Consider the following 25,054-nt stretch of genomic DNA (forward strand, 5'->3'; position numbering starts at 1 on the left):
TCTTTCTCCCTCCGCCACCCGAGCACCAGCGGCGCTCTGAGCTGCCCCCGGGGTCCCTCCCCCGCCGTCAGAGGAGCAGCTGCCGCCGCCGCCAGCAGCAAATTAGGAAGAGGGAGGAAGGAAAGGAGGAAGGAAGGGGAGCTGGAGCGACTACCAAGAGGGAGCCGGTGAATGGGCTTGTGGTGACCCCCGCCCCCCACCCCACCCTCCCTTCCCACCCGACCCCCAACCCCCATCCCCAGTTAAGAGCCGCCGCCCGAGAGGCCGGGCCGTCGTCTTAGGAGGAGTCGCCGCCGCCACCACCTTCGCCATGGAGCTGATCACCATCCTCGAGAAGACCGTGTCTCCTGGTAGGACGCGGGGGCCGGGGGTCGGGCTGAGGTGATTGGGTGGGGGGAGGGGAAACCCTGGCCCCTCTGACCCTGGCCCTTTTCCCACTTTCCTTCCCCCCAGATCGGCTGGAACTGGAAGCGGCGCAGAAGTTCCTGGAGCGTGCGGCCGTGGAGAACCTGGTGCGTGCCACCCCACCGTGCCCCATCCCGTCTCCCCATCCCCTGCGTGCGGGCCTTCCCGCCCTCCCGGAGGCCCAGGCCTCGGGAACCCACCCCGCCCCATCCCGTCCCCCTCCCCCCCCCCGGTCCAACCTAACCCCGCCATCGGGAAGCCGGTGGGTGTGTCCCGCCCCGGGCCCCGGCATCTAGCCAATGGCGCGGCGCGCCGGGGTGACTGCCGCCCAATCGGCGCGCGGCCTGAGGGCGGCGGTGCGGCAGGAGGGAGAAAGAGGGAGGGAGGGGAAGTTAGGTTGCGCCGCGCTGCGTGTTCAGCAAGGGTGGGGGTGGGGGAGCCGGGCCTAGGGGCCATGTGGAAGCTCCGAGCCCCGCTGCCCGCCCTGTTCGGATCAGGACCGGCTTCTCCTTCCTGTCCCTTGGCCCCTATGATTTTCTACGTACTTGCAGAGCTCCACCTTTCCAGTCTCCCTTAATCTATGTTCATGGCCAGGCCTGCACCTGAATGCCTCTTAACCCATTCCGGCAATGTTTCTCCCTCTCTTGACTGGTTATTCCTCTCCCAGGTCCCCCCTTCCCTTCAATCAGTAGAGACTAAATCTGCACCCAGATAACAGGCTGAGGCCCATCCTTGAGATCGGGCCTGTTTCCAGAGGAAATCACAGAGGAAAGTTCCTCGTTTATCATATTTTCGAATTTAAGGGGTACAGGGAAAAATGAATGTTAAGCCCACTAGAGACTGGACCTCTCTATAAGAATTGTTAGATGAATTGGTTGAAACAGCCTGTGTGCCAGTGTATTCCCTCCTGCTGGGGGGATGGGGAGCAGAGAAAAGGCTCAGTGATACTAGACATGGTTTGAGGTAAAGAACACTGTAACCAGATGTGTTCTTTTGTGTTATCTATGCAAAATAACACAAGCAAAAACAGTGACAAGGAGTATTTATATTTTATACAAGCTAGGCTTTTTTGTGTTTTGTGGGTCCCCCCCCCCCCTTCTGTATGCTAGTTTTTGTTGCTCATCTTTTTATCCTTAACTTTCCATAGAAAAGATTTTTATCCACTAGTATGAAACCTTTGGTATATATATTTCTGTTTTCTGGTTTTGCTAAATTTGCAAGAAGCCTTTTCTTATTTCTAACATTTATTTTGTCTTGTTCCCAATGTTCCTAACATTCTTTAATTAATGAAAGTTTTAAGAATTATCTTCCACTGTGATTAAGGAACTTGCTAGTGGTAAGAAACTGTCTGCTTTTGGGTTTTCCTGTTAACTTTTCCATTGGAGAAAGCTTTTTGTGGGGAAGAGTAATGTGTATTAAGATACTTAAACCAAAGGAGTAGTTTTGGGGACCTCTGCAGTACAAAAGGTTGAGTGGATTTAAAAATCCACTGTGTTTAAACAACTCAAGACCAAAATGAATAGGAACCTTTAGTGTGGTAACCATAAAGTCATTTTCCTTGACATTTTTATCCTTTCAGTTGCCCCCTATTTTTAAATACTTGTTATTGCTTTTTCCTTATATATATGTTTTACATTGTTATCCTCTTGCTGAAGCACTTAAAACTAAAGATTAGCCTCCTAAGTCTGTTTTAGATTTAGATGTACTTCCCTCTCTTATGCATGCTTTCATGGGATCAAAAGCTACCCTTGAATATCATTCTTTTTGGACTAAGGTTTTTTAAAATCTAAATTAAACAACTTTACTTTCTACCCTATCATAACATATTAAGTTAATAAGTATAATTTACTGAGGTACCAGATACTATTCTAGGCATGTAGAAGAATCCTCTGACTACCAGTTTGTCAAACTTGTTTTAATTCTGGGGGATCTAATGTGAAGATTTGGGCACTAAGCTGTATCTCCTTGTTAAATGCTGAGTCTGTGTGAGAAGATGGATGACTTCCTTATGTACCAAGTAATGTTTTTTTAGGAATCTTGAAGTAAATATTTTGGCATTTTTCTGAGACATTATGTTATGTCCTAAAATTTTTAGGTTTTCCCCAGTTTTTTTGGTGCTATTCTCAATTGGTGAAATTCCTAAGAGGTATTTTATTCACATCTCTTAACAGCCCACTTTCCTTGTGGAACTGTCCAGAGTGCTGGCAAATCCAGGAAACAGTCAAGTTGCCAGAGTTGCAGCTGGTCTACAAATCAAGAACTCTTTGACATCTAAAGATCCAGATATTAAGGCACAATATCAGCAGAGGTGGCTAGCTATTGATGCTAATGCTCGACGGGAAGTTAAGAATTATGTAAGTAACTTTCATCTCCCTTTGGTCATATTAGCCTAGGGAATGTGGGTTCTTTTGTCATCTATTTGGGATAGGGCTGACAGTGTAATAATTGATTGGGGGACTTAAATTTGAAGATGAAAGTTGTATTTAAGTTTTTCTCATACAGTCTTTTTCCAAGTGATTCTTCCTTAGTTAACTAGCATGGAGCTTTTCTTGAACATCTACTGTAGATAATTCTCAGTGTTTAGTGGGTTAGGCATGGCACTGTGTGGTCAGGAGGGGAATTAAATGATCTCTTGGGCCTTTCAAGCCCAAAGAGTTTATGAAATAAGATTATGACTTTAATCTTGTTGTTATCTATTTAGCAAATTATGAGAAACTTTTAGAAGTATCTGGCTTTTTGTCAGTGTTTAAAAGAGTTAGCAGATGGGTTTTTTGTTTTTGTTTTTTTAAAAGTAAAATTGAATGTCCCTTGTTGCTGTCTGTGCATTATGGGGTTCTTTTGAGTTTTTTGTTGAATTAGAAATCCATAATTCTTGCCACAGCAGAGTATCAGAATATATGTATATATATATGCTTTTTAAAAATTAGATCTTTAGTGGCCTGTCTTACATGAATAAGGTGCAAAGAGTAGTAAGTCAAGAATCTGTGCAGTCAGATGGGCCCTGCTATTTGATGGGAAGCCATTGAGAGTATTCCTGCGTCTGTACTTGTGCTGGTCATGGTTCTGCATATCGTATTTTCTGTTTCCTGGTTCTGGGTGTCAGCATTAGGTAAATTAGTGCCCTTTGCAGCAGTAACTTGTTTCTAATTATGTACCTCTTTCTCTAGTCTTGCATGGAGGAACTGATGACAAAAAACTGGGTTACAAAAGCCAACTTATTTTGAATCTTCTTTGGAATATGTAGAGCTATTTCTATCTACTTGAGTTTGCTTATATAATAACATTTTAATCTTCTTCTCAGTAATTTGATATCAATGAAGTTTATCCCATTAATGACTGGAAATCTTGATATTTACTATTCAATTTCTCATTTTCCTCAAATTTCACAGTAGTAAATGGGAGAAGACATGATCAGAATTGTAATTGGGGGTGGGGCACATCAATCTTAACCCCAGAATTTTTTTTTAAATTTTGAGTAAGAATTTCTATCAGCATTATTGAGCTTTTGTGCATGAAAGGTAATAGCAGTTATTTAGGGCTTTTTTTCCTTTTCATAGCACATCTGGTAATACTCTCAGTGCTGGTGGTTATTTCTTTTTTTGAAATCTGGGTCTTGGACAGAGTTGAGAGCTAATTTCTTACTCCTCTTATTTCTGATAATTGAGTATTACCATTAGGGTCACCCTTGGTTAAATAACTTTTAGTACTCAAGAGTTAGACATTTAGTTTTTAAAGCACCTGAGGTAATATTAATTAATGGTCTTCTGGAAGCAACTTAAAGGAGAGAAGATAAACACAGAGACTGGGATTCAGTATGCATTCCATATGTACTAGGAGCTGGTGCAATACAACATGAAGGTACCTTATGATTTCTTAGTCTGACTTGGATTAATACCTGTTCACCCCCTGCCCTTTTGGACAGTTCATCTCATCCCTGCTCCCTACCCATGTCTTTGACACACAGATTTTGTTAAAGTCCAGTCTAGCTCTGGTAGGCCTAGAGAGCAAAACCTTCATTTACAATCAGTCAGACTGTTACTGAGCTGATGATATACCATATAAGGGGGAAAGATAGGAGGGAGTTCATTATTATTAGCTACAAAGCAGGATACTAAGTGACCTGACCCAGTCAGCAGAGCTGGCCTGAATGTCTGGCAGCTACTCTTTGTCCTGTGTTCATGCCAGGAACAGTTAACTGTTTGCCTTTTTGAGTGGACTGGTGAGTCTTAGTGAGTTCATTGACTGAATTAGCTGATCATGGTAATGATTAACTCTGGGTCATTGTGGCTTCATTCTTTGTCTATACTTGTGCCTTTGCTACTTTCTTACCTTGTGTTGAAAATTGAGGTGAGGTCTCTGGCTTTGGAGATTCTATTTGGAAATAGGGGGTGATTGGTTTCATTTCTAGGCTCTGGGGCAATGCTGATTATGCTGCTCTTGGTATTGAGGCCAGCTTTATTCCCAATAGTTGGCTTATGCTATGTATGCCTTTTCCTGCTTCGCTGTATTAAAGATAATTCAGAGACTGATGTAAGATGTGTGCTGGTAGGCACAATGTGTTCAAATAGTATTAGGAATTGATATCTTCTGTCTTTGTGTGTGTGTGCCCCCACACAGGTTTTGCAGACTTTGGGCACAGAAACGTACCGGCCTAGTTCTGCCTCGCAGTGTGTGGCTGGTATTGCTTGTGCAGAGATCCCAGTGAACCAGTGGCCAGAACTCATTCCTCAGCTGGTGGCCAATGTCACAAACCCCAACAGCACAGAGCACATGAAAGAGTCAACATTGGAAGCTATTGGTTACATTTGCCAAGATATAGTAAGTACTGTATCTAACTTATGTACTGCTGATTCCCTCTAGTTGTAACATGCATGGTATTAGAATTATTCTTTATCATCATGGAAAAAAAAAAACAAGCTACTGCACTGTGTTTTGAAAGTAGGGCTGCTTTATTTGTTAGACTTCTATATTTGGATAGTTAATTTATCCTCATATTGCTAATCATGCCCTAAAGGAAAGAGACTTTTAAGGGTCACAAACTCAAGATGAAAATCCCTGTTTGGAGAGGCATAGAATCTGCTTCCTCTCCTTGACCTAATCCCTTTCTGAACATCCTCAATATAGCAGGAATGCTGTGTTACTTTCTCGATGACTATTTTACAGAAACAGTTTGCTAACTTTTGCTGTGGTTGGTTTAACCACTGGAGCCATGACACAGAATGTTAAATGCAGCACTTCTAGGACTCTTGCTGCTGAGATTACCACTCCTGGTATCAGGTTTTTGTTTTTTTTTTTCTATTTCTTCAGATTTTATTTGGTTTAGATGCTAAGTCGTGTCCGACTCTTGTAATCCCATGGGCTGTAGCCTGCCAGGCTCCTCTGTCCATAGGATTCTCCAGGCAGGAATACTGAAGTGGGTTGCCATTTCCTTCTCCATTGGTATCAGTTTTGATATACAGATCTGATGAAGCAAAGCAGTCCACAGCACCTGACTCCGTAGATGTGCCCAGGTGTTGATCCTTGGTCCTCAGATGTTCTGAAGCTTTATTTCAGTTGGTACAGATGGCCTGGAAGAAACACCACACTGCCATCTCCATGTGCACAGAACGGTGGGCGGGGGGAGCCAGCGTTGCCTCGTGCCCAGAGTCATTATGCTAAGAAGTCAGGAGATGAAGTTGATGAGTTTAACTTGTTCCAATTCGAGTTTGGACTATCAGACCCTGGGATATTTTGTAGGTAGTTTGTCCTTAAATGGAAATGTTTGGGGAAAGATCAGAGAAAGTCTCATGATACTCTCTTGAATAGAAGGACTGCTGATTAGTCATGAGCTCAATTATTATATTCACTGCACTTCTGCTTGTTTCAGGACCCAGAGCAGCTACAGGATAAATCCAATGAGATTCTGACTGCCATAATCCAGGGGATGAGGAAAGAAGAGCCTAGTAATAATGTGAAGCTAGCAGCTACTAATGCACTCCTGAACTCACTGGAGTTCACCAAAGCAAACTTTGACAAAGAGGTAAGTGTCTTTTGATTAAAAAGTATAGGTTCAGAGGATGAGGCAGGGGAATTAAATGAAAGTTTTGTGTTGTTTTAAGGTTATGATTCAGAAAGTACTATCTTGTTTAGAAGTATTTATTTCCAGTCTAGTTAAAATTTGTGTTTTGTGAAAGATGGCCATGGAGTAGGTGTTTGCCATTTCTCTTTGGCTTTTGGGAATAATGTGATCTAAAATGTTTCTAGGCTTAGGTTTTCCCTTTTGTAGTCCAAAGTGTGAGTATGCTTGGGGTTGTTTTTTTTTTCTTTAATTATGGAAATTAGGCTGTTTCGTACTTCCATAGGAAGGTGCTTTTGGAAATTAATATATAAATTCTATTTTGAAGAGTTGACTCATTGGAAAAGACTGATGCTGGGAGGGATTGGGGGCAGGAGGAGAAGGGGACGACAGAGAATGAGATGGCTGGATGGCATCACCGACTCAATGGACATGAGTTTGAGTAAACTCCGGGAGTTGGTGATGGACAGGGAAGCCTGGCGTGCTGCGATTCTTGGGGTCACAAAGAGTCAGACACGACTGAGCGACTGAACTTGAACTGATTTCCCTCTATTATTTATTTTTAGTTGTGTTAAAATGTACAATAAAATAAAGTTTACCATCTTAACCGTTTTTAAATGTATAGCTCAGTAGTGTTAAGTGTGTGCACGTTGTTTTGCAGCCAATCTCCAGAACTTTTTTCATCTTTCAAAACTGAAACAATTGTTAATTCCCTGTTTTCCCCTTCCCAGTCACAGGCAACCAACTTTTCTACTTTTCTGTTCCTATGAGTCTGTTTACTGTAGATAATTTATATTAGCAGAGTCATACAGGATTTGATTTGTCTTTGTGACTGGCTCATTTCATTTAGCGTTATGTCTTGGGCTCATTCCTGTTACAGCATGTGTCAGAATATCCTTTTTAAAACTGAATAATATTCCATTGTATTTGTTTGTTGATGGGCATTTGGTTTGCTTCCTTCTGCCTTCTGGCTATTGTGAATAGTGCTGCTATGTATATGGGTATTCAAATATGTCTTTAAGAAGTTGTTTTCTGTTCTTTTGGATATATTATCCAGAAGTGGAATTGCTGGATGATATGGTCTGAAAGTATTGTGTATATTTCTTAACTCTAGTTGGGCTTTCTGGTTTTTTGGGGGGGCCTTAGATTGGACAGAGTTGGGATGTCTAAGAAACCAAAGCAAACTGCAGTTCTAATTGCTTGGAAAACTGGGTTTTTCCTTGTAGATATCAAAAGAGGATGGTAGCAAACAAAATTCATTAGTCTTCTATATTTTACCATATTTGATCTGGGTTTGTTTAAATTAAGAATTCTCTTTTAAATGCAAGGAAAGGAGTTTTCCTGATGCATGATTTTTTTTTTGTTTTAACCATCTTTATTTAAATCCTGTGACCTACATTTTCCTATCTGCTTCCTTCTTCAAGTCTTGTTTTAGTGAAGATCATTTGAGGGATTAAACGATTAGGGACCTCCTTAGAGGGCAGGTCAAATAGTAGACACCAGGACAAACACTGGAGTCCTCATAGTCCCATTGCTGTGTCCAGGAAAACCTGCAAACTTCTAATTCTCTTTATTTTTGTTCTTCTACAGTCCGAAAGGCACTTTATTATGCAGGTAGTCTGTGAAGCCACACAGTGTCCAGATACGAGGGTAAGTGTGAGGTCATGTCTTTTATCTTTGCTAGGAAATGCTCACTCTAGCATAGTAGTTTGAAATATTGGAATCTGGTGACTTCAGAAATAGCATTTGACTAATACTTTTATTAATAAAAGAATTTTTATTCAATATGTTGGAGAAGAGGGAAGAATAGTCTTTGGAAAGCTAACATGATGGAAGTTGCCACCCTCTTTAAAAAGATTTAAGGGAGAAATAGTTTGTGATCAGCCTTGCTACTTAATTGCTGTAGGGTTCAAGGGCCCGTTTTCTGTTATAGCCTTTGAAACAGCTTTTCTACTTCAGGAACCTAAACCTTGACCCTTGAAGCAGGTGGAAGTAACATCCAGTCTGAGGGCAATAGTGAGTAGTCCTGCCAAGGGTTTCACAGACACCTTTAAAGTAAAAAAGGAGAGGAAAATATTACCCAAATATGCCTCAGTTGACCCTATAGATTATTGACCCACTTAAGTGAAGCAGTTACTCATTTACCTTTGTCAGATTGCATTGTTATTAAACTAAGAAGTAAACGGTTTAATCTGATGTTTGCACAGGTACGAGTGGCTGCCTTACAGAATCTGGTGAAGATAATGTCCTTATATTATCAGTACATGGAGACATATATGGGTCCTGCTCTTTTTGCAGTAAGTACTTCTGTTTTATGCAGTTGACCATATAGCTAATTGCAAAAGCCCCTTATTCTTAGATACTGTTCTGTCGGTTCTGTAATTTTTTTATTTAATGTTGTGAAATCAAGGAAATTCCTTGAGTATTAGATTTGAGTTCATCAGCAGTGTGCCAAGAAAACTTGTGCTAACTTTGTACTCATAAAAAGAGTGTATTTTAAAACTCTGTTTCTTCTTCCTGCCTTTCATTTCAGACCTAGCTTTCATAAATCTACATTTTTGAAACTTGAATATCTGTGGTTGTAGGAGGGGTCGAACTTGAACCAGCACTTATTTGGAACCTGGGGTATCTTGTTTTCTCTCTTAAGATCACAATTGAAGCAATGAAAAGTGACATTGATGAGGTGGCCCTACAAGGGATAGAATTCTGGTCCAACGTCTGCGATGAGGAAATGGATTTGGCCATTGAAGCTTCAGAGGTGAGCTGAGGGTTGATGTGGTGGGAGCTGTTATTCTGACTGGGTTTTGGGACTTACCTTTTTTGTGGATGTTACTTTTCTCCTCTGGGAGAGCTTTATTCTGACTGGGGTTAGAAGGTATCTCCATTTGTAGAGATTTTGGGTTTGTTTTTTTTCACTAGCCAAAGCCATGAGGCATCTATTTTTACCAGTTGGGATTTGTTGTAAATATTAGTCCTGTGAACACAAGGGGGCAGCAGGCAGTCATATTTTAACCAGATGCTATCTGATGCTGAATTATTTTCTTTCGGAAGTCCTAATGCAAGGATGGGATGTATAATTGATAGCTTACCAACTCTGGTGAAGAAATTAGATATGGAGAAAGGGGTTAGTTCTGCACTTGCAAATTAAAATTCCGGCTTTGTTTCCAACGTTAATTGTCTTTATGTCCTTCAGAAAGCACCGTCTTACTTTTGGCCTCCTTATGGGAGCTTAGTACATCTCTTTATCCAAAGGTCAATTAGTGAAAAAAGAATGTAATTCTTTTTTTTTTTTTTTTTTGGAATTTATTTATTTATTTATTTTATTTTTAAACTTTACAATATTGTATTAGTTTTGCCAGATATCGAAATGAATCCGAAAAGAATGTAATTCTTAAGATTGCTTTGATCCTTTAAAGTCCATTCTATGTATGGCCTAAAAGAATCTCACTGAAGTAGCTAGACAAAATGAGTGCCTCCAAAGACCACTCACGCTGTGTGTTACCATATACTCACATGTCTTGGCGGGGGATGGAGCGCACCTCAAGGCATGCAGGATCTTCCCTAACCAGGGGTGGAGCCCATGCCACCTACAGTGGAAGCGTGGAGCCTTAACCACTGGACCACCAGGGCAGTCTCCATGTCCCTGTGTCTCTGTGCAGACCCGTGGGCAGCTCTCGCTGTGTGCCTTTATATGGTACACCTTCATCGTTTGTTTGCTGCCATCCGAATTTGCTTTATGTTTCTCTTCAGGCAGCAGAACAAGGACGGCCCCCTGAGCACACCAGCAAATTTTATGCCAAGGGAGCACTACAGTACCTGGTTCCAATCCTCACACAGACACTAACTAAACAGGTGAGTTACCCTCCAAATCTAGTCAAGTGAACTGTGAAGCCGTGGTAGTGGTTGGTTTGCTGTGGAACAGTTGGCGTGAAGGAACTCCACAATTCTGAAACAACTTGATGTTCTGTTATCCATGACTTCAAAATGCTGAACTGGATCTCTAAGGTCCTTTAGGCTCTGAGTAGTTTGTGACCAGATAAAAGTAACAAGACTTCATGAAGAATGTGGGTTTAATGAGTAAATAGAGAAATTATCTGTTTTTTAAAAAACTATTTATTTTTGGCTCTGCTGGGTCTTTGTTGCTGCGCGCAGGCTTTCTATAGTTGTGGAGAGTGCGGCTACTCTCTAGTTTTGGTGAGCTGACTTCTCACTGCAGTGCCTTCCCTTGTTGCGGAGCATGGGCTCTAGGGTGCCGCCCTTGTTGTAGTGCATGGGCTAGGTTGCCCCACAGCCCGTGGGATCTCCCCAGACCAGGGATTGAAGGGTGTCCCCTGCATTACAAGGTAGGTTTTTAACCACTGGGCCACCAGGGAAGCCCTGAGAAGTTACCTTCTAAGAAGTGTTCTTAGTTTCTGGTGTTCCTTTTTGGCTTTATGGTGTTCCTTTTGTTTTGGTATAGTGTTTAGAAAGATTCTGTCACTTCACCTGTTCTGGTACATGTGAACTGTACCAAAGAGCTGGCAATGCTCTGAGGAAATAATGCTGTAACTGAGCACTGCAAAATTTCTGTGTATACAGGAATATAATTTATTTTTAGGGAATTTCATGACTTTTAATATAGCAGTCTCAAAAGATAAGTAGAGATATATTCCTTTGAAATGGACAGGGTGTGCCCTTAAATTTTCATCTCATCTTTCAGTTTTACAGTTGCTATTTTTTTTTTTTATCTTTTGATCTTAGTATTTTTGCTTTTGTATATTTTTGCTGTGCTTCTCATTTGGGAACAAACCATTCTTTAGGTATGTAATTTTCTGAAACTGGATAAGTATAATTGTCTTAAATTACTCTGGTGTGAATGGCCACAATAAAAAACACCTTGATTTCCAGTTTCAAGGGAGATCCAAATGTAATCTTTTTTTAATTTTTGAAATATAACAATTACTGGCATACCAGCAGGCTCTGCCTACCAATGCCTTCTTCCTCTTCCCTCACCTTTATCTCCATAGGTTTTGACTGATTTTGAGCTTTACATTACTAGTCATTTAGCTTTCTTCTGTTCTGCCTTTTACTCGATGTATTTGAAATTGCATCTGTATTCCATGTAGTGGGAGTTTGTTCGTCTTGTTGTATAGTCATGAGAAATACCTTCCCTCTGCATCTTGTTTAACAGAGGTTGTGTTGATGAGTTTTTGTGGAGGAGATAAAGATAGGAAGGTTTTCTATTTTATTTACTTCCCCAAAGCTTAAGCTGTAATGATAATTGGGAGTACTGTAATCAGAGGACCTTTTGAGTTGATGAGCTTCTTTGATCAAGAACTGAACTACCGCCACATTCTTTCACCAGGATGAAAATGACGACGATGACGACTGGAACCCCTGCAAAGCCGCAGGGGTGTGCCTCATGCTTCTGGCCACCTGCTGTGAAGATGACATTGTCCCACATGTCCTTCCCTTCATCAAAGAACACATCAAGAACCCTGACTGGCGGTACCGGGATGCAGCAGTGATGGCTTTTGGCTGCATCTTGGAAGGCCCGGAGCCCAATCAACTCAAACCACTGGTTATACAGGTGAAGCTGAGGAAGTGTAGGGGTGGAAAATGGGATGTTTATTGTTTAACCTTTTACTTGAAGATTTGTCTTTAAGAACAAAGCTGTAAATAGTCTTCCACAAAGGTCACTTCTAGATAGCTATTTGCTGTCAGTGAGGCATAAAATGTATTTCTTACTTAACTTTTATTATAAAAACCATATGACTTGAAAAATGGAGAAAAGGCCCCCAAAAAGGTTACCTTTAATCCTCTTGCCCAAGGATAACATTATTAATGCCTTGTATTTATCCTTGAAGGTTTTTTTCTATGTGTGCGTACTAGAATGGAGGTCTTAACTGTATGAATACTTTTACAACTTGTTTTTTGTTGGTTTCTTTTTTCTTCACTAAATATTATAACACAAATAATTTTCCATGGTTTTTGATGATGTGAGTATTCAGTCCTCAGGACAAAATGACATGTAATGAAAAATCTTAATGAAAGTTTTGTTATTTATTTTGCTACAGCAAGTGACATAAGAGTGCATTTTAGTTGTTTAGTATATAGAACGCAACCTTTCAGGAATAGCTAAATGCCATTTCAGCTGCATCCTGGGATCTCTGCCTGAATAATTCAGTAAAGATGGCAGAACGTATTCATACCAAAGTCTTAATAAAACTGTACTGAGATTTGATGAAGAGAGAGGGACTTTCTCATGTTTCCAGTTTTTGTTATATTGTTGAATATTTGACGAGCATATCTTACAAAATGACAAAACTGTTTTGATAACTTTGAGTTAAAACCCAACCATCAGTATTTCCTCTTCTGAGGTGTTGGTCAGCATGAATTTCAATCTTTGTTTTGCTTTGCCAATAACTGTTATGTTTACAGGCTATGCCCACCTTAATAGAATTAATGAAAGACCCCAGTGTGGTTGTTCGAGATACAACTGCATGGACAGTGGGCAGAATCTGTGAACTGCTCCCTGAAGCCGCCATCAATGATGTCTACTTGACTCCCCTGCTGCAGTGTCTGATTGAGGGCCTCAGTGCTGAACCCAGAGTGGCTTCAAATGTGTGCTGGGTGAGGCATTTTCTTCCTGTTGAGATAAGGAGCTTGACTAAGCCATTGGCAAGGAAGTAGGAGGTGTGGGAGAGAAATGGATCTACCTCACTAGAAGGCTCTTTTGAATAGCATCTCCTTCCTAATTTCATCAATTAAAATGTGGGGGAGATGTAAGCTGCATGACCCAGAGGGAGCTGTTGACTCATGGTGGCTGGTTTAGAACAGTCACGCTAACCCAGTGGGAAAACTCTCTGGACTTGGTTTTCTTTCTTTTCTTCAGTGGCTTGGGGACAAGAAATTTTAAGGTAGAGAGTTGCTGGCTATGAAAAGTACCATTGCTGAGAAGGGGGCATGAGGGAAGGAAGGTAGGCGGCCCAAGTGCTGAGTCAGTATAGGCTGAGTATAGTTCGCTAGGGAACTTTGGGATTTGGGGGAGGAAGTTCAAATAAGGAAGGAGTGGGGTTGAAAGGCTTCCTGTGAGTGGAAGAGAAGAAATGAAGTGGCAGGCATTCATGGTAGGTGAGAATACTGTACTGTTTAGAGAATGTTTCTCCTGTGGGCAGGAGAAATTAAATATAGATACATTTATTTAATTTTAAGGATACCTATAGATGTTGTCTTGAGATGACCTTGACAGGAAGAATTAAAGATTCACTGCCATTGATTTATTCTTAAATCAGTTGAAAAGGAACACTGCCCAGGGTATTAAGGGAAAATGAGGTGATCCTGGAATGGGGTTCTTTTCGGGACTAATTAATATTTACTCTGTCTGGGTTTAAGGCTTTCTCCAGTCTGGCTGAAGCTGCTTATGAAGCTGCAGATGTAGCTGATGATCAGGAAGAACCAGCTACCTATTGCTTATCTTCTTCTTTTGAACTCATAGTTCAGAAGCTCTTAGAGACCACAGACAGGTAACTGATACTATACAGAAATGAGTGGTGTTTTTGCATCCAACTCCTTTAACACTCTTTTTGGGGGCTGTCTAATATAGAAACATTGCAATAGGAGAAATGAAAAGAATCCTGGTGCTTCACTACCTGGCTTATGGGATGTTAGTTCCCCAACCAGGGATTGAACCTGAGCCCTTGGCAGTGAGAGCGTGGAGTCCTAACCACTGGTCCACCAGGGAATTCCCAAGATATCTTTTTCATAGCTTTTTGTGCAAACTACTCTATCGTCCACATGGGTTCTTCAACATTTTTTACTATTTTTCATATAATTTTAGCCCCTTTCTAAAAGGGCCATTCTAATTATCAGGTCTGGAAACCATATTGAACATAATCATTGGCTCAGAGATTGAAATTTTGGTTCCAGGCTGTATTGTTTGCCAAATTCAGATCAGGTCTGCAGCCATATTGGTTTTGGGGTTATTTTCAGTGAGATAATGTCTATATAAGAATGACTGTCTGTCCTTTCTCAGTTAAGACTTTGAGGTTTTTTTTTGCTGTGTTCCTTACAGACCTGACGGACACCAGAACAACCTGAGGAGTTCTGCATATGAATCGCTAATGGAAATTGTGAAAAACAGTGCCAAGGATTGTTACCCTGCGGTTCAGAAAACTACTCTGGTCATCATGGAACGACTGCAACAGGTGCTCCAGATGGAGGTGAGACTGAACACCTTCCTGATGGGAAGGGTGTGGTTCTTTACACATAGCTCTATTTTCAAGACTGTTCTCTTGTTTTCGGTGTTTAAGTATATACGTTCTTAGAAAGACATAAGGCTCATACAAAAAATGTTGCAACTTCCAATTGCATTGCTTGCTACAGTTTATTCATATATGTGTTACACCATATATATACATAAGTTTTTTATTTACTTTCATTAGCACTGGTAGAGATTATTTATCCATCAAAAATGGAAGCATTTTTGGGAGGGCGTTTAGAGCCTTTTAGAAGGTGTTTATTCAGAACACGATCTTCTTTTCTTTGTAGTCACATATCCAGAGCACATCGGATAGGATCCAGTTCAATGACCTTCAGTCTTTACTCTGCGCAACTCTTCAGGTATGATGGTGCCTTATCACTTAATAGCACCAGGGAAAGCACCGTGTCTCAGGATGACAAGTTCACGCACACACAGAACTCTGAAGATGATGTGGGTGGTGATGGTCAGAAGCGCTTCTCAAAAGACATTCATCCGATTAGGAGAGTTTCCCATTTTCCTTTCTTGTCTGTCCATAAAATTTGCCTTTTGTACAATGCAATGCAATTTACCTTTTGTACAATGTAGGAAAGGAAACTCCTCCCATTTGTAATGGTCCTCCCAAACATGAAGCTATTTTGTATTAACAGCCTTTCGTTTTTGGTTTTCATCAGGTTGTTCAAGTAGCCTGGTCAGATTTGGTTCCCAGCTATGGTTCACTGAGCCTTGTGTTTCTGCCATCATCTTTTGAAGCAACCGCTATTGGAAACTTTATTTATAATTGTAATATACAGATTATAAATGTATAATTTACTGATAATCACAGTAGACTTTTTTTTCTGAGGAGAGACTGGGAAAATGTTACTCCTTGATCATGACTAGTGTGATGGCATGGCTGAAGAGTTACTCCCTTTTTTACCTAAGAATAGGGAAACCTTGGAACTTGTCTAGTGCTTAGAGCAGGTACTAGGTTATAGAATTGAGTGATGCTAACTAGATCATCTTACCTATGACTCCCTTCTTAAGTCTCCTTACGTCAGACTTAATTTTTTAAAACATGACTGTTAACAGGTCTTTCCTGATCCAGTGACATTAGTTGAAACAAAGGGTAAGGAGGGAGGTTTGAGGAATGTTGAATTGGGAAAAGTCAGATTGCCTTTATCAAGACTTTCTTGACCACAATCTTGACCACAATGGGTTAGGCCATAGAAAGGGTTGCTTTATTGTTTTATGAGTAGCAATTTGCATATGACATGTCCTTCAAAGCTGAAATAATTTAACTGCCATTTCAATACAGCTAAATATGGAGGCAGATTTATCACATGTGATGGAAGATCCTCTGTGTTTGTTCTGAATTGGGAAATAGATGAGTTATTTGCATGTATGTTTTCTTGCGGTTGATTTGCACTTTCAAAACTTCTGAGCAGAAAAAGCTTTTCTCCCCAAAAAAGTTCTAGAGACTTTACTGATTTAAAAAAAAAAAAAAGACACAGTATGGTGTGCTGTTTGGAGGGTTTGGAATCAACAGATTCTGAACTTTTATTCATTTTACAGAATGTTCTCCGGAAGGTGCAACATCAAGATGCTTTGCAGATCTCTGATGTGGTCATGGCCTCCCTGTTAAGGATGTTCCAAAGCACAGCTGGGTCTGGGGGAGTGCAAGAGGATGCCCTAATGGCAGTTAGCACATTGGTGGAAGGTCAGTGAGCCGCAATCAGGCAAGAAAATTTCTTTAGAATGCAAGAGAGTTTCAGTAGCCATGAAGAATTTTTGACTGCAAAAAGCATAGTCCTGTCTTTTCACTTACGTGGTATCGAGTCAGTTCAGAGTTGGATCGAACATATATATCGAGTCAGTTCAGAGTTGGATCGAACATAAGTATAAATTTGTGTATAACTGCCTTGCCACTCTCCCTGAAGTGAATGGGAGCCAATTTGCAAGTCAGGCTGGCAGCTCTTTGGTGGGTAGAGGGAACTGTTATCTACCTCATGTTCCTTGGGTTCCTTTTCCCCCTGAAACTTAACTTGCTTTATTGAGCCTTGATGCCTGTAAAGGATGGAGGAAGCAAAGGTTTATGTTTTCTTTTCTGGCACTTGGTACTTTCTGGTTTGGGTTTTAATGCTTTGGATCTAGGTTGAGACAATATGGTGCCTAGTATGGAATGGAGTGAAACACTGAGTTCTAGGAATTAATTGATTTTCTGATTGTTACGTATCTTAACTATTCAGAATTGCTTTGGGGAAACCATATCTGACTTTAGAAATCAGGAATGCATCTTCAGTGGTGGTCTATAAGGTGTATTATTAAGGCAGACTCATTTCTAGCATAAGGAGCCTATGTCCAGTCCGTCTGGCCCCTTGTGACCACCCTGGCAGGGTGCAGAAGTTAATTTTGGTTCCCAGAGTAGCTGAATTGAATATGAAACCCAGACAGCTTTTCTTGACTGGCTTGTTACGTAAGTCCTTGATAGAATTGCTTAAAGATCCTGTTTTATTAAGCTGGCTTCTGGGAACCCCTCGTGGCCTAGTGGTTAGGATTTGGTGCTTTCACTGCCGTGGCCCATGTTCAATCCTTGGTCAGGGAACTGAAATCCCACAAGCCACATGGTGAGACCAAAAAAACAAACTGGCTTCCAAAGAGTTCATGTTACAATCAGATGAAGAAGTGGAAGTCAGTATCACTAGCTCAGCCAATTCATAATTAACCTTGACATTCCTTCAGAGCCATACCACTTGGTAGTTCCAACCAGAGTGAAATCCCACTCTGGAGATTTGGCATTATCTCCAGCAGTAATGAATTTGGCTTGTCCAAGATAGCAATAATGTCTTTTTGATAAAATTGCTATTTAACTTGCATTTTACCCAGCCTTTTGACTGGAGTGCGTACATTTTGGGAGCGCTCAGATGGTTATTTTTGCTCACTTCTGTGATCCTGTGGTGCTAATAGATTGGGTTTTTTTTACAGTGTTGGGTGGTGAATTCCTAAAGTACATGGAGGCCTTTAAACCCTTCTTGGGCATTGGATTGAAAAATTACGCTGAGTACCAGGTAAGCTGTGCTTTTCAAAAATAATATGTTTATGTCTTCATTTATACCTGGTAGGCATTACAGTACAGAAATCTGGATCCTGTAACCCAGGTGGCGCTTCCCCATGTATCACCCCATGTATCAGGGTTGAGCTACTTTGTTGCCATAAGTGTCTGAACTAAAAGTAGTCAGTAAGAAACTGGATATTAGGCATACCAGACTAGCACCCTCAGAAAGGTTTTGTTTTCAATAAACCACCTGTCTCTGCCACCACCATCTCTGGTGAATATTGTCTTTTTTGTCCTTTCTTAATGGTAGTTTAAATAACCCTAGTTCTCTTTCTGCCATATTGGTTGTTAAAATGAACTAAGCTCAGGGAAGAAGGGTCTTTCCTTCTTTGACTCGAGGTTCATGTGGTAAAGGATCAGTAACTAGGTAAAAATCATGCCTTACCCCTGCAGGCAGCCTTTTCTGTTCCAGAGATGATCGACTTGATTCTTTGCAGGTTTGTTTGGCGGCTGTGGGCTTAGTGGGAGACTTATGCCGTGCCCTGCAATCCAACATCTTACCTTTCTGTGATGAGGTGATGCAGCTCTTACTGGAGAACTTGGGGGTGAGTGTCTATACACACAATTTTAGAAAGATGATTAAACATCAAGATCTGTGACAGAGAGTTTGTATGTTCCAGAATGTTGGCTGTGGGCTTATGAAGGGAATTGTTCATTTTCACAAGATGATTTTAACCTAAGGGAATAAAGGAATGCATGCTCAATGTATGAAACCTGAGAGGCGCAGGTGGGAACCTGTTAGGTGCAAAGGAAAAGTAAATATTATAATCTCTCCCTCTATCTAGAGATGACCACTGCTGATTTTTGTGTATGTCACTTACAGGTCTATACCCAATATATTAGTTGCTTATTGTTAAAAAAAAAGCTCTTTGAGTCTTTGGACAGAACTGTTTTTTTTTCCTCCTTGTCAGAATGAAAATGTCCACAGGTCTGTGAAGCCACAGATTCTGTCAGTGTTTGGTGATATTGCCCTTGCTATTGGTGGAGAGTTTAAAAAATACCTAGAGGTTGTTTTGAATACTCTTCAGCAGGCCTCCCAGGCCCAAGTGGACAAGGTAAGCTTAAAGGTATCTCTAAGTCCAGCCCTGATTGGAGGAGCGGGACTTTTGACAAATGTACAACCAAAGGCCATCAAATACAGTGATTCTGTTCTTTTTCTCTTGCAGTCAGACTATGACATGGTGGATTATCTGAATGAGCTACGGGAAGGCTGCTTGGAAGCCTATACCGGAATTGTCCAGGGATTGAAGGGAGACCAGGAGAACGTACACCGTTGAGTATACATTCCAGTTGACTTAGTCTAGTGTGCACTTAGCCAGATGGACTGTGTGTTCATTGCATGGCTTACTTGTAAACTAGCACTTACTGCTTAAAAGAAGGGGAGGAGGAACAGTGCTCTAATGAAGAGAGTAGCTTTGGGGGAGGTTATAGACTTTTAGTTCTGACCACCGCTTCCTCAGCTGCGTTGTTGAACAACTTGATCATTGCAAGGGATGGAATCCAGCAAGGCTGTTGATGCTGGTGCATGTATACCAACCCCAAGTGGGAGTTCTTGAGCTACGCTGCCCCTCCCCCCATCCAGTCATCTGAATTGAAGGATTGGGGGATTAGATTTCCTCTGTCACCTGATGTTTTTTGTTATTGAGTGGGGAAATATTGTATTTCACACTTCTGATATCATAGGCTTAAAGGAAAGATTCCATTTGTCCTTCTACATATATATATACATACTTGTGTTTGTTAAGGAGTATCTACCTCATCTGTTGACTTGAAGAATGAGGAAAAATAGTTTGGTGTAACTGTGTACGACTAGTTCTCTGGACCAAAGCCTCCATGATGGGGGTAGGGTATTTGGGAATTTTGAAACAGGGTGTATGCCTGCCAGGTGGAGGGCAACCTCATTAGACTTTCTCTTTCTTTTATAGCGGATGTGATGCTGGTACAGCCCCGAGTAGAATTTATTCTGTCTTTCATTGACCACATTGCTGGAGATGAGGATCATACAGACGGAGTAGTAGCTTGTGCTGCTGGACTGATAGGGTAGGTTATACCCTGCTTCTGAAAGCTGAATAGAACTTCTCACAGAAAATGAGAAGACATGTTAAAAAGAATAATTTCTCCCACCAAACTCTAAGAAGTGAGCTCTCAAAGAAGTATAGAAGCAACATCAGATCTATGTCCATCTCATATTCTGATGTTGGTCAACAAATTACCTCTGGCCTCCTCTACTGAGGGTTTCTGAGGCATCATTAGAAGACAGAACATTGATTTTGAGGAGTTCAAAGACTTGGAGTCTAGTTCTGATTTTACCATGAATTAGCTGTGGACCTTGGGTAAGGTCATGCTATTTTTTTTTTTTTACATCTCATTTTTGTAATCTGTTGAGGGCAGGTATTAGACTTACTTATGTTGAAAATTTCTTCTGGCTTTAAAAAGTAGGTAAATACCAAGAAACCTATAGCTAGTTTTGGATGGTTCTAAACATGATCTTGTTGTCGGGCCAAGAGCTCATTTTTAGGTGTGTTTATTTTGCACAGGGACTTGTGTACAGCATTTGGGAAGGATGTACTGAAATTAGTAGAAGCTAGGCCAATGATCCATGAACTGTTAACTGAAGGACGGAGATCGAAGACTAACAAAGCGAAAACCCTTGCTACATGGGCAACAAAAGAACTGAGGAAACTGAAGAACCAAGCTTGGTAAGAGCTTGTTTCCACTGCCCTCTTTCTTGTGCTTTCTTGGGGAGGAGGTACATTTTCTTTAGATTTTCCTGACAAGGACTATCTTTTGGTGTTTTGTTTTGTACTATTTCCCATATAAGTGCTTCTGAGCCAGGACTTTGTTCCTCAGCCTTGTACTAGTGGAAGGGTCAGGCAGCCCATCTTTCTTTGAGCCAAGTATTTGGTGATAAAGGACAGAATTTATATGACTAGAATTCAGTGAAGTCCCCAAATCATTTTGGAACCTTAATAAAGTCATCGATAATGGCCTTTTCCAGTAAATCTTTTTTTTTCTGCTATTTCTTTCCTCACGTTCTTTTCTTTCTTTATTGAAGTGCTTTTAGACATGGCTTTCTTTTACAAAAGATATCCAAAGTTGGAGTTGTCTGACCTCTGCATTGAAATATAGCTTTGTTTTTCCCTCAGATACTCAGTTATCTTACATCACAGATCTCAGGGCTTCCCAGGTGGCACTAGTGGTAAAGAACCCACCTGCCAATGCAGGAGACATTAAGGATATGGGTTCGATCCATAAGTTGGGAAGACCCCCTGGAGGAGGGCATGGCAACCCACTCCAGTGTTCTTGCCTGGAGAATTCCATGGACAGAGTAGCCTGGTGGGCTACAGTCCATGGGGTCGCAGAGTCAGACACGACTGAAGTGACTTAGCAGACACACACATATCTCAGTAAAATTGGCCATTTTGAGTTTTATCTTTATAGTTTCCCACCCTTTGTAAGTGCTAATGAAAGCAGATAGATGGCATATAGAGAACTAATAAAAATATAATCAGTCCTTGAAAAGTTGACATTCGCTTCAGGTCTTTGAGCACTTAATTGTAGGAATCAGTGAGATGTTTGGCTCTATTGGCTATATGCAGTCTCAAAAATTGACCTTTTTTCCATCTGTTTTTAGATCTGTTACCATTGGGATGATAACCTGAGACCCCCACTGGAAATCTCCAATCTTTTGAAAAACCCGGAAGTGAGGAGTGTGCACGGATGCTGAATGTTTGGGAAATGAGAGAATGAGTGAGTGAGGCTTGAAAACACACCATATTGAAAATCCTGCCACAGCAGCAGCTGCAGCCACCAACAGCAGTGCTGTTAGTGAGCTAAGTAAGCACTGACTTCCTAGAAAACCATAACGTCGGCCATCTTGGAAAAGAGAAAAACAGTGGATTTACTTGCTTATAAAAAAGGAAGCTCTCTTCCCAGGAGAGGCTAGAACTAGCTTTTCTGTCTTTTGGCCGGTGCCGAGTGGAATGACTAGTTTGGGAGAGGAGGAGGGACTGGGTTCAGCTGTGGTGCTTTGTTGTAAAAGGCAGCCTGGCCTTTGCTACTGATGAGAAAGATGGAGCCTGAGTCTCAAGCCCACCTTTGGTGTACCTTGGCCACATGGTACTGGTACTGTATGCGTGCCGGCTAAAAGGAGGGTGAGGGATTCTTTACAGTCTGAGAATGAGTGTGTGTGAATGAGGCGGTATCCACATTCTCAACTTCAAGTCATTGCAGTTTCCTTTTCCCAGAAAAAAAAAAGGGGTTAGATGTTGCATTTCATAAAACTAACTGAAGTTCGGTCTACTGATGCAGCACAAGAGATGTAAGAGAAGAAAAAAAAAGGAAAGACGCTCTTTAGGTTTTGTTTTTTGGGTTTTTTTCTTTCTTTTTCTTTTTTTTTAATTTTAGGGAAAACACTGACGAATGGTCAGAGCTCCCATCCTGATCTTTTCATCAAGGCGCCTTTCCTAATAATATGGTTCAACTGTGAATGTAGAAGTGGGGGGGGGGGTGGGGGGAGAAAAAACAAACTCTGGAGTTAGAGGATATAGAAAAAATAAAAATACATTGTTACAAATAAAGAATGCAGACTTCAAAAGAAAGCCACAACCCAAACAAACCAAAATTTAAATACTCAGAATTGGCAGCACAAAAGAAAAGTTCCCTCCTGACGTGTATTGTGGTAGTCTGAACGCCCCCAGAAAATTGTGCCAAAGAGTTTAGAAAACATATACTAAAAACAAAACACATACAAACAGCAAACTTCAGGTAACTATTTTGGATTGCAAACAAGGATAAATTTAATGTTTATAAACAATCTGATAAAATAACCATTTGGAAACTGCTTGGCCTTCTGTTCTCATTTATTTGATTGATTATAATGAGGTATTGGTCTCTTGCTGCACATCAAAACCAAGTGATCAAAAGAATACATATGTGTGTGTGTGTATATACACACACACACATATATACATTAGAACTCTTGTGATGAAAATGGCACTTGAAAAGGTTATATTTTTCCACTGAAGTTGAAGATTAATAAAATGGTGTCAAAACATTACCCTGGTCACACGCTTTAATATTTTTGTTTAAAGTGTGATGTGCTATGATAACGATAAATCAGACAATTTTTTTCCCTTTTACAAGGGAACAGGGCACCTTGAATTTTGGTTTTAGCCTCTCTCAGCAATAAGGAGGGATGTCGGTGAGCTTTGATCCCCTTTTGGTTTTGCAATTATTAGGAGTTTTTGCTGGCGTTTTGAATATGCTGCTTTCAAAAGCACCAAGGAAGATTTTAAATTGCTTCCTGGTATTTGGAGGATTAAAAACTAAGACCTTAACTTCCCACTTTTACTTCCATTCTAGCAAAAAATATGGGCTTACATTTTTTTCTCTCTGCCAACTCCCTGTTCAGGCCTTCCATTCATAAGTGGGATTGGCTCAGTTTAGCCCATCCATATGGCAGCATCTCTAATAGCTCTTGTACAGGGTATCAGATATTGTGCCTTTTGGTGCCAGGTTCAAAGTCAAGTGCCGATCTATGAACCAGTGTACAAAAAAAAAAAAAAAAAAAATCCAGGTGTTTGAAGGAAAGACGCTCCATTGTGAATAAAAAGCTCACACCAGCTCCTAAGCCCTATGAAGAGACCTGGCCTTCCAATGCCTTGTTTAAATTTTAGTTGTTCCTTGACGGAAAGGATGATCTACTAACCATTCCTGATAAGGGTTGGTCAGGGCTTAGGGAGGGGGCAGGAATATTGGGGAGAAAAAAAATCTGATCATTCCTCAGTGCTACCCATTTCTGTCCTGTGTGGGCTGCTTAGCTAGACAGCAGGAGAATAAAGTACACCGAGAACCATAACGAAAACAAAACCTTCCGTGTGTTTTGTCATGTTTTGTTCCAGGGAAGCAGTTGACAAGTGCTGTTACTAATGCTTTCTCCCAGATCCGTTCAGTGATGGAGAGGAGGAAAGTGGGCTGGTTGGTTTGTGGTCTTGGTGCCTCGCAGTTTTCTTTGCACTGGTTATGCATTTATTATCCTCTTTTCTAGTTACCTTTGGCTAGTAGGTCTTCCCACTGGGTATTTGTCCTTAATCAACTGTACCACCTAAGGCAACTGGATGCAAAATGCATTCTGTCCACTCACTGTCTGGGCCTTCCCCACTCTAGTCTTGGCACATTCCTTCAAGAATGTCATTACTGTCTGGTAAGATGTCAGTGAAATGTGAAGAAAATGGGCATCAGACTAGGCTTTGGTTTGCCACAAGTGGCAGCTGCCTGTATCAATTACAATTACATTTATTAATTTTGCTTTTCATTTCCCCAGTTCCTCCCAGCTCCCTTCTGTTGAAATGTTGAGATTTTGGCTGTCAGAGGCAACTGCAACATTGCCTTAGGGACTTGTGGAGGAGGGGAATTGCTCAGTGTAGTATTTTCATTTTCAGAACCAAGTAATCTAGACACTCTTATATAAAAGTGTGTTGGTCCAAGTTGAAGAAAAATTCAAACTCCATCAGCTTTTGATAGCATCTTGGATTTTTAGACAACTTCAATCTGTAATTGGCATTCAGAATGCCCTTGGCATGCCAGTCTGTGATGGCAGTAAAAGACCTGTTAAAACAGTTGAGCCCAACTTCATTAACCAAAACTGATACCACCACCTTTATCTTCTAAATAAAGTCCGCTTTATTTTTATTTTCAACATTTTGCTGCTTCATTTTTGGTTCTAGATGGTGTCACCTTTTTGGAGGTGAAATGAGCTGTTTGAAAGAAGCTGGTATGTATGATGATAGATGTGTGAGTTGGGGAGAGGAAGGCCACATCTAAGGACAAGCTCTGCTGTAGTACAGTGGGAAATGAGTGAGGAACAATTTCCTACAAATGAGGCAGTGAGAGAGAACTACGTGGAGGAGGTTTCCTGTCCAGAGAATTCTGAAACTGCTGGAGCCTGTCCTGTCTTGTGCATATTTTTCAGGCTAATGATCTGGTCTGTCTAATGGCTTATCCAAAAGTTGGATTTTTTAGTTTGCAGCGTGTACTTAATTTCTGCTTACACTCTTTCCCCACCTCTGCCCCCCTAGGCCCGAAACTTAGAGAGGAAAGAACACTAATTTGAGATTAAGAAACAGTCCTTTCTTTCACCCTGCGGTTTATTATTGCAGTGAGATGCCTGCAGGCTACTTTATGGAAAAATGCACTTTCTTACTTTATGTTGGGCGAGTAAAATGAGGGCTGACCTTCGTTTCCTACCTTAGCCTCCATG

At 41.0% G+C, this 25,054-nt stretch overlaps 1 protein-coding gene across 1 annotated transcript; it reads left to right on the top strand.

Annotated features, from left to right (window-relative positions):
- The first annotated feature begins 24 nt into the window (after positions 1 to 24).
- KPNB1 (karyopherin subunit beta 1) lies at positions 25 to 22,636 on the top strand. The gene is made up of 22 exons (XM_055576051.1): positions 25 to 350; positions 454 to 512; positions 2,577 to 2,759; positions 5,023 to 5,223; positions 6,272 to 6,424; positions 8,051 to 8,110; positions 8,668 to 8,757; positions 9,108 to 9,218; positions 10,211 to 10,312; positions 11,805 to 12,029; positions 12,881 to 13,072; positions 13,835 to 13,965; positions 14,514 to 14,661; positions 14,990 to 15,061; positions 16,254 to 16,398; positions 17,664 to 17,746; positions 18,231 to 18,338; positions 18,705 to 18,848; positions 18,960 to 19,065; positions 19,719 to 19,833; positions 20,331 to 20,492; positions 21,428 to 22,636. Coding segments are annotated over exons 1-22 (2,631 nt in total). The 5' UTR covers positions 25 to 310; the 3' UTR covers positions 21,429 to 22,636.
- Positions 22,637 to 25,054: the final 2,418 nt, after the last annotated feature.

This window comes from Bubalus kerabau, chromosome 4 (assembly GCF_029407905.1).
Source record: "Bubalus kerabau isolate K-KA32 ecotype Philippines breed swamp buffalo chromosome 4, PCC_UOA_SB_1v2, whole genome shotgun sequence".
Lineage (NCBI taxonomy): Eukaryota > Metazoa > Chordata > Mammalia > Artiodactyla > Bovidae > Bubalus > Bubalus kerabau.

Excerpts from the sequence above, each read along its gene's own strand:
- KPNB1 (XM_055576051.1), top strand. The coding sequence starts at position 311 with ATGGAGCTGATCACCATCCTCGAGAAGACCGTGTCTCCTG. Across the intron at positions 351-453 it reads CGAGAAGACCGTGTCTCCTG|ATCGGCTGGAACTGGAAGCG; the intron begins GTAGGACGCGGG and ends CCTTCCCCCCAG. Across the intron at positions 9,219-10,210 it reads TGGCCATTGAAGCTTCAGAG|GCAGCAGAACAAGGACGGCC; the intron begins GTGAGCTGAGGG and ends GTTTCTCTTCAG.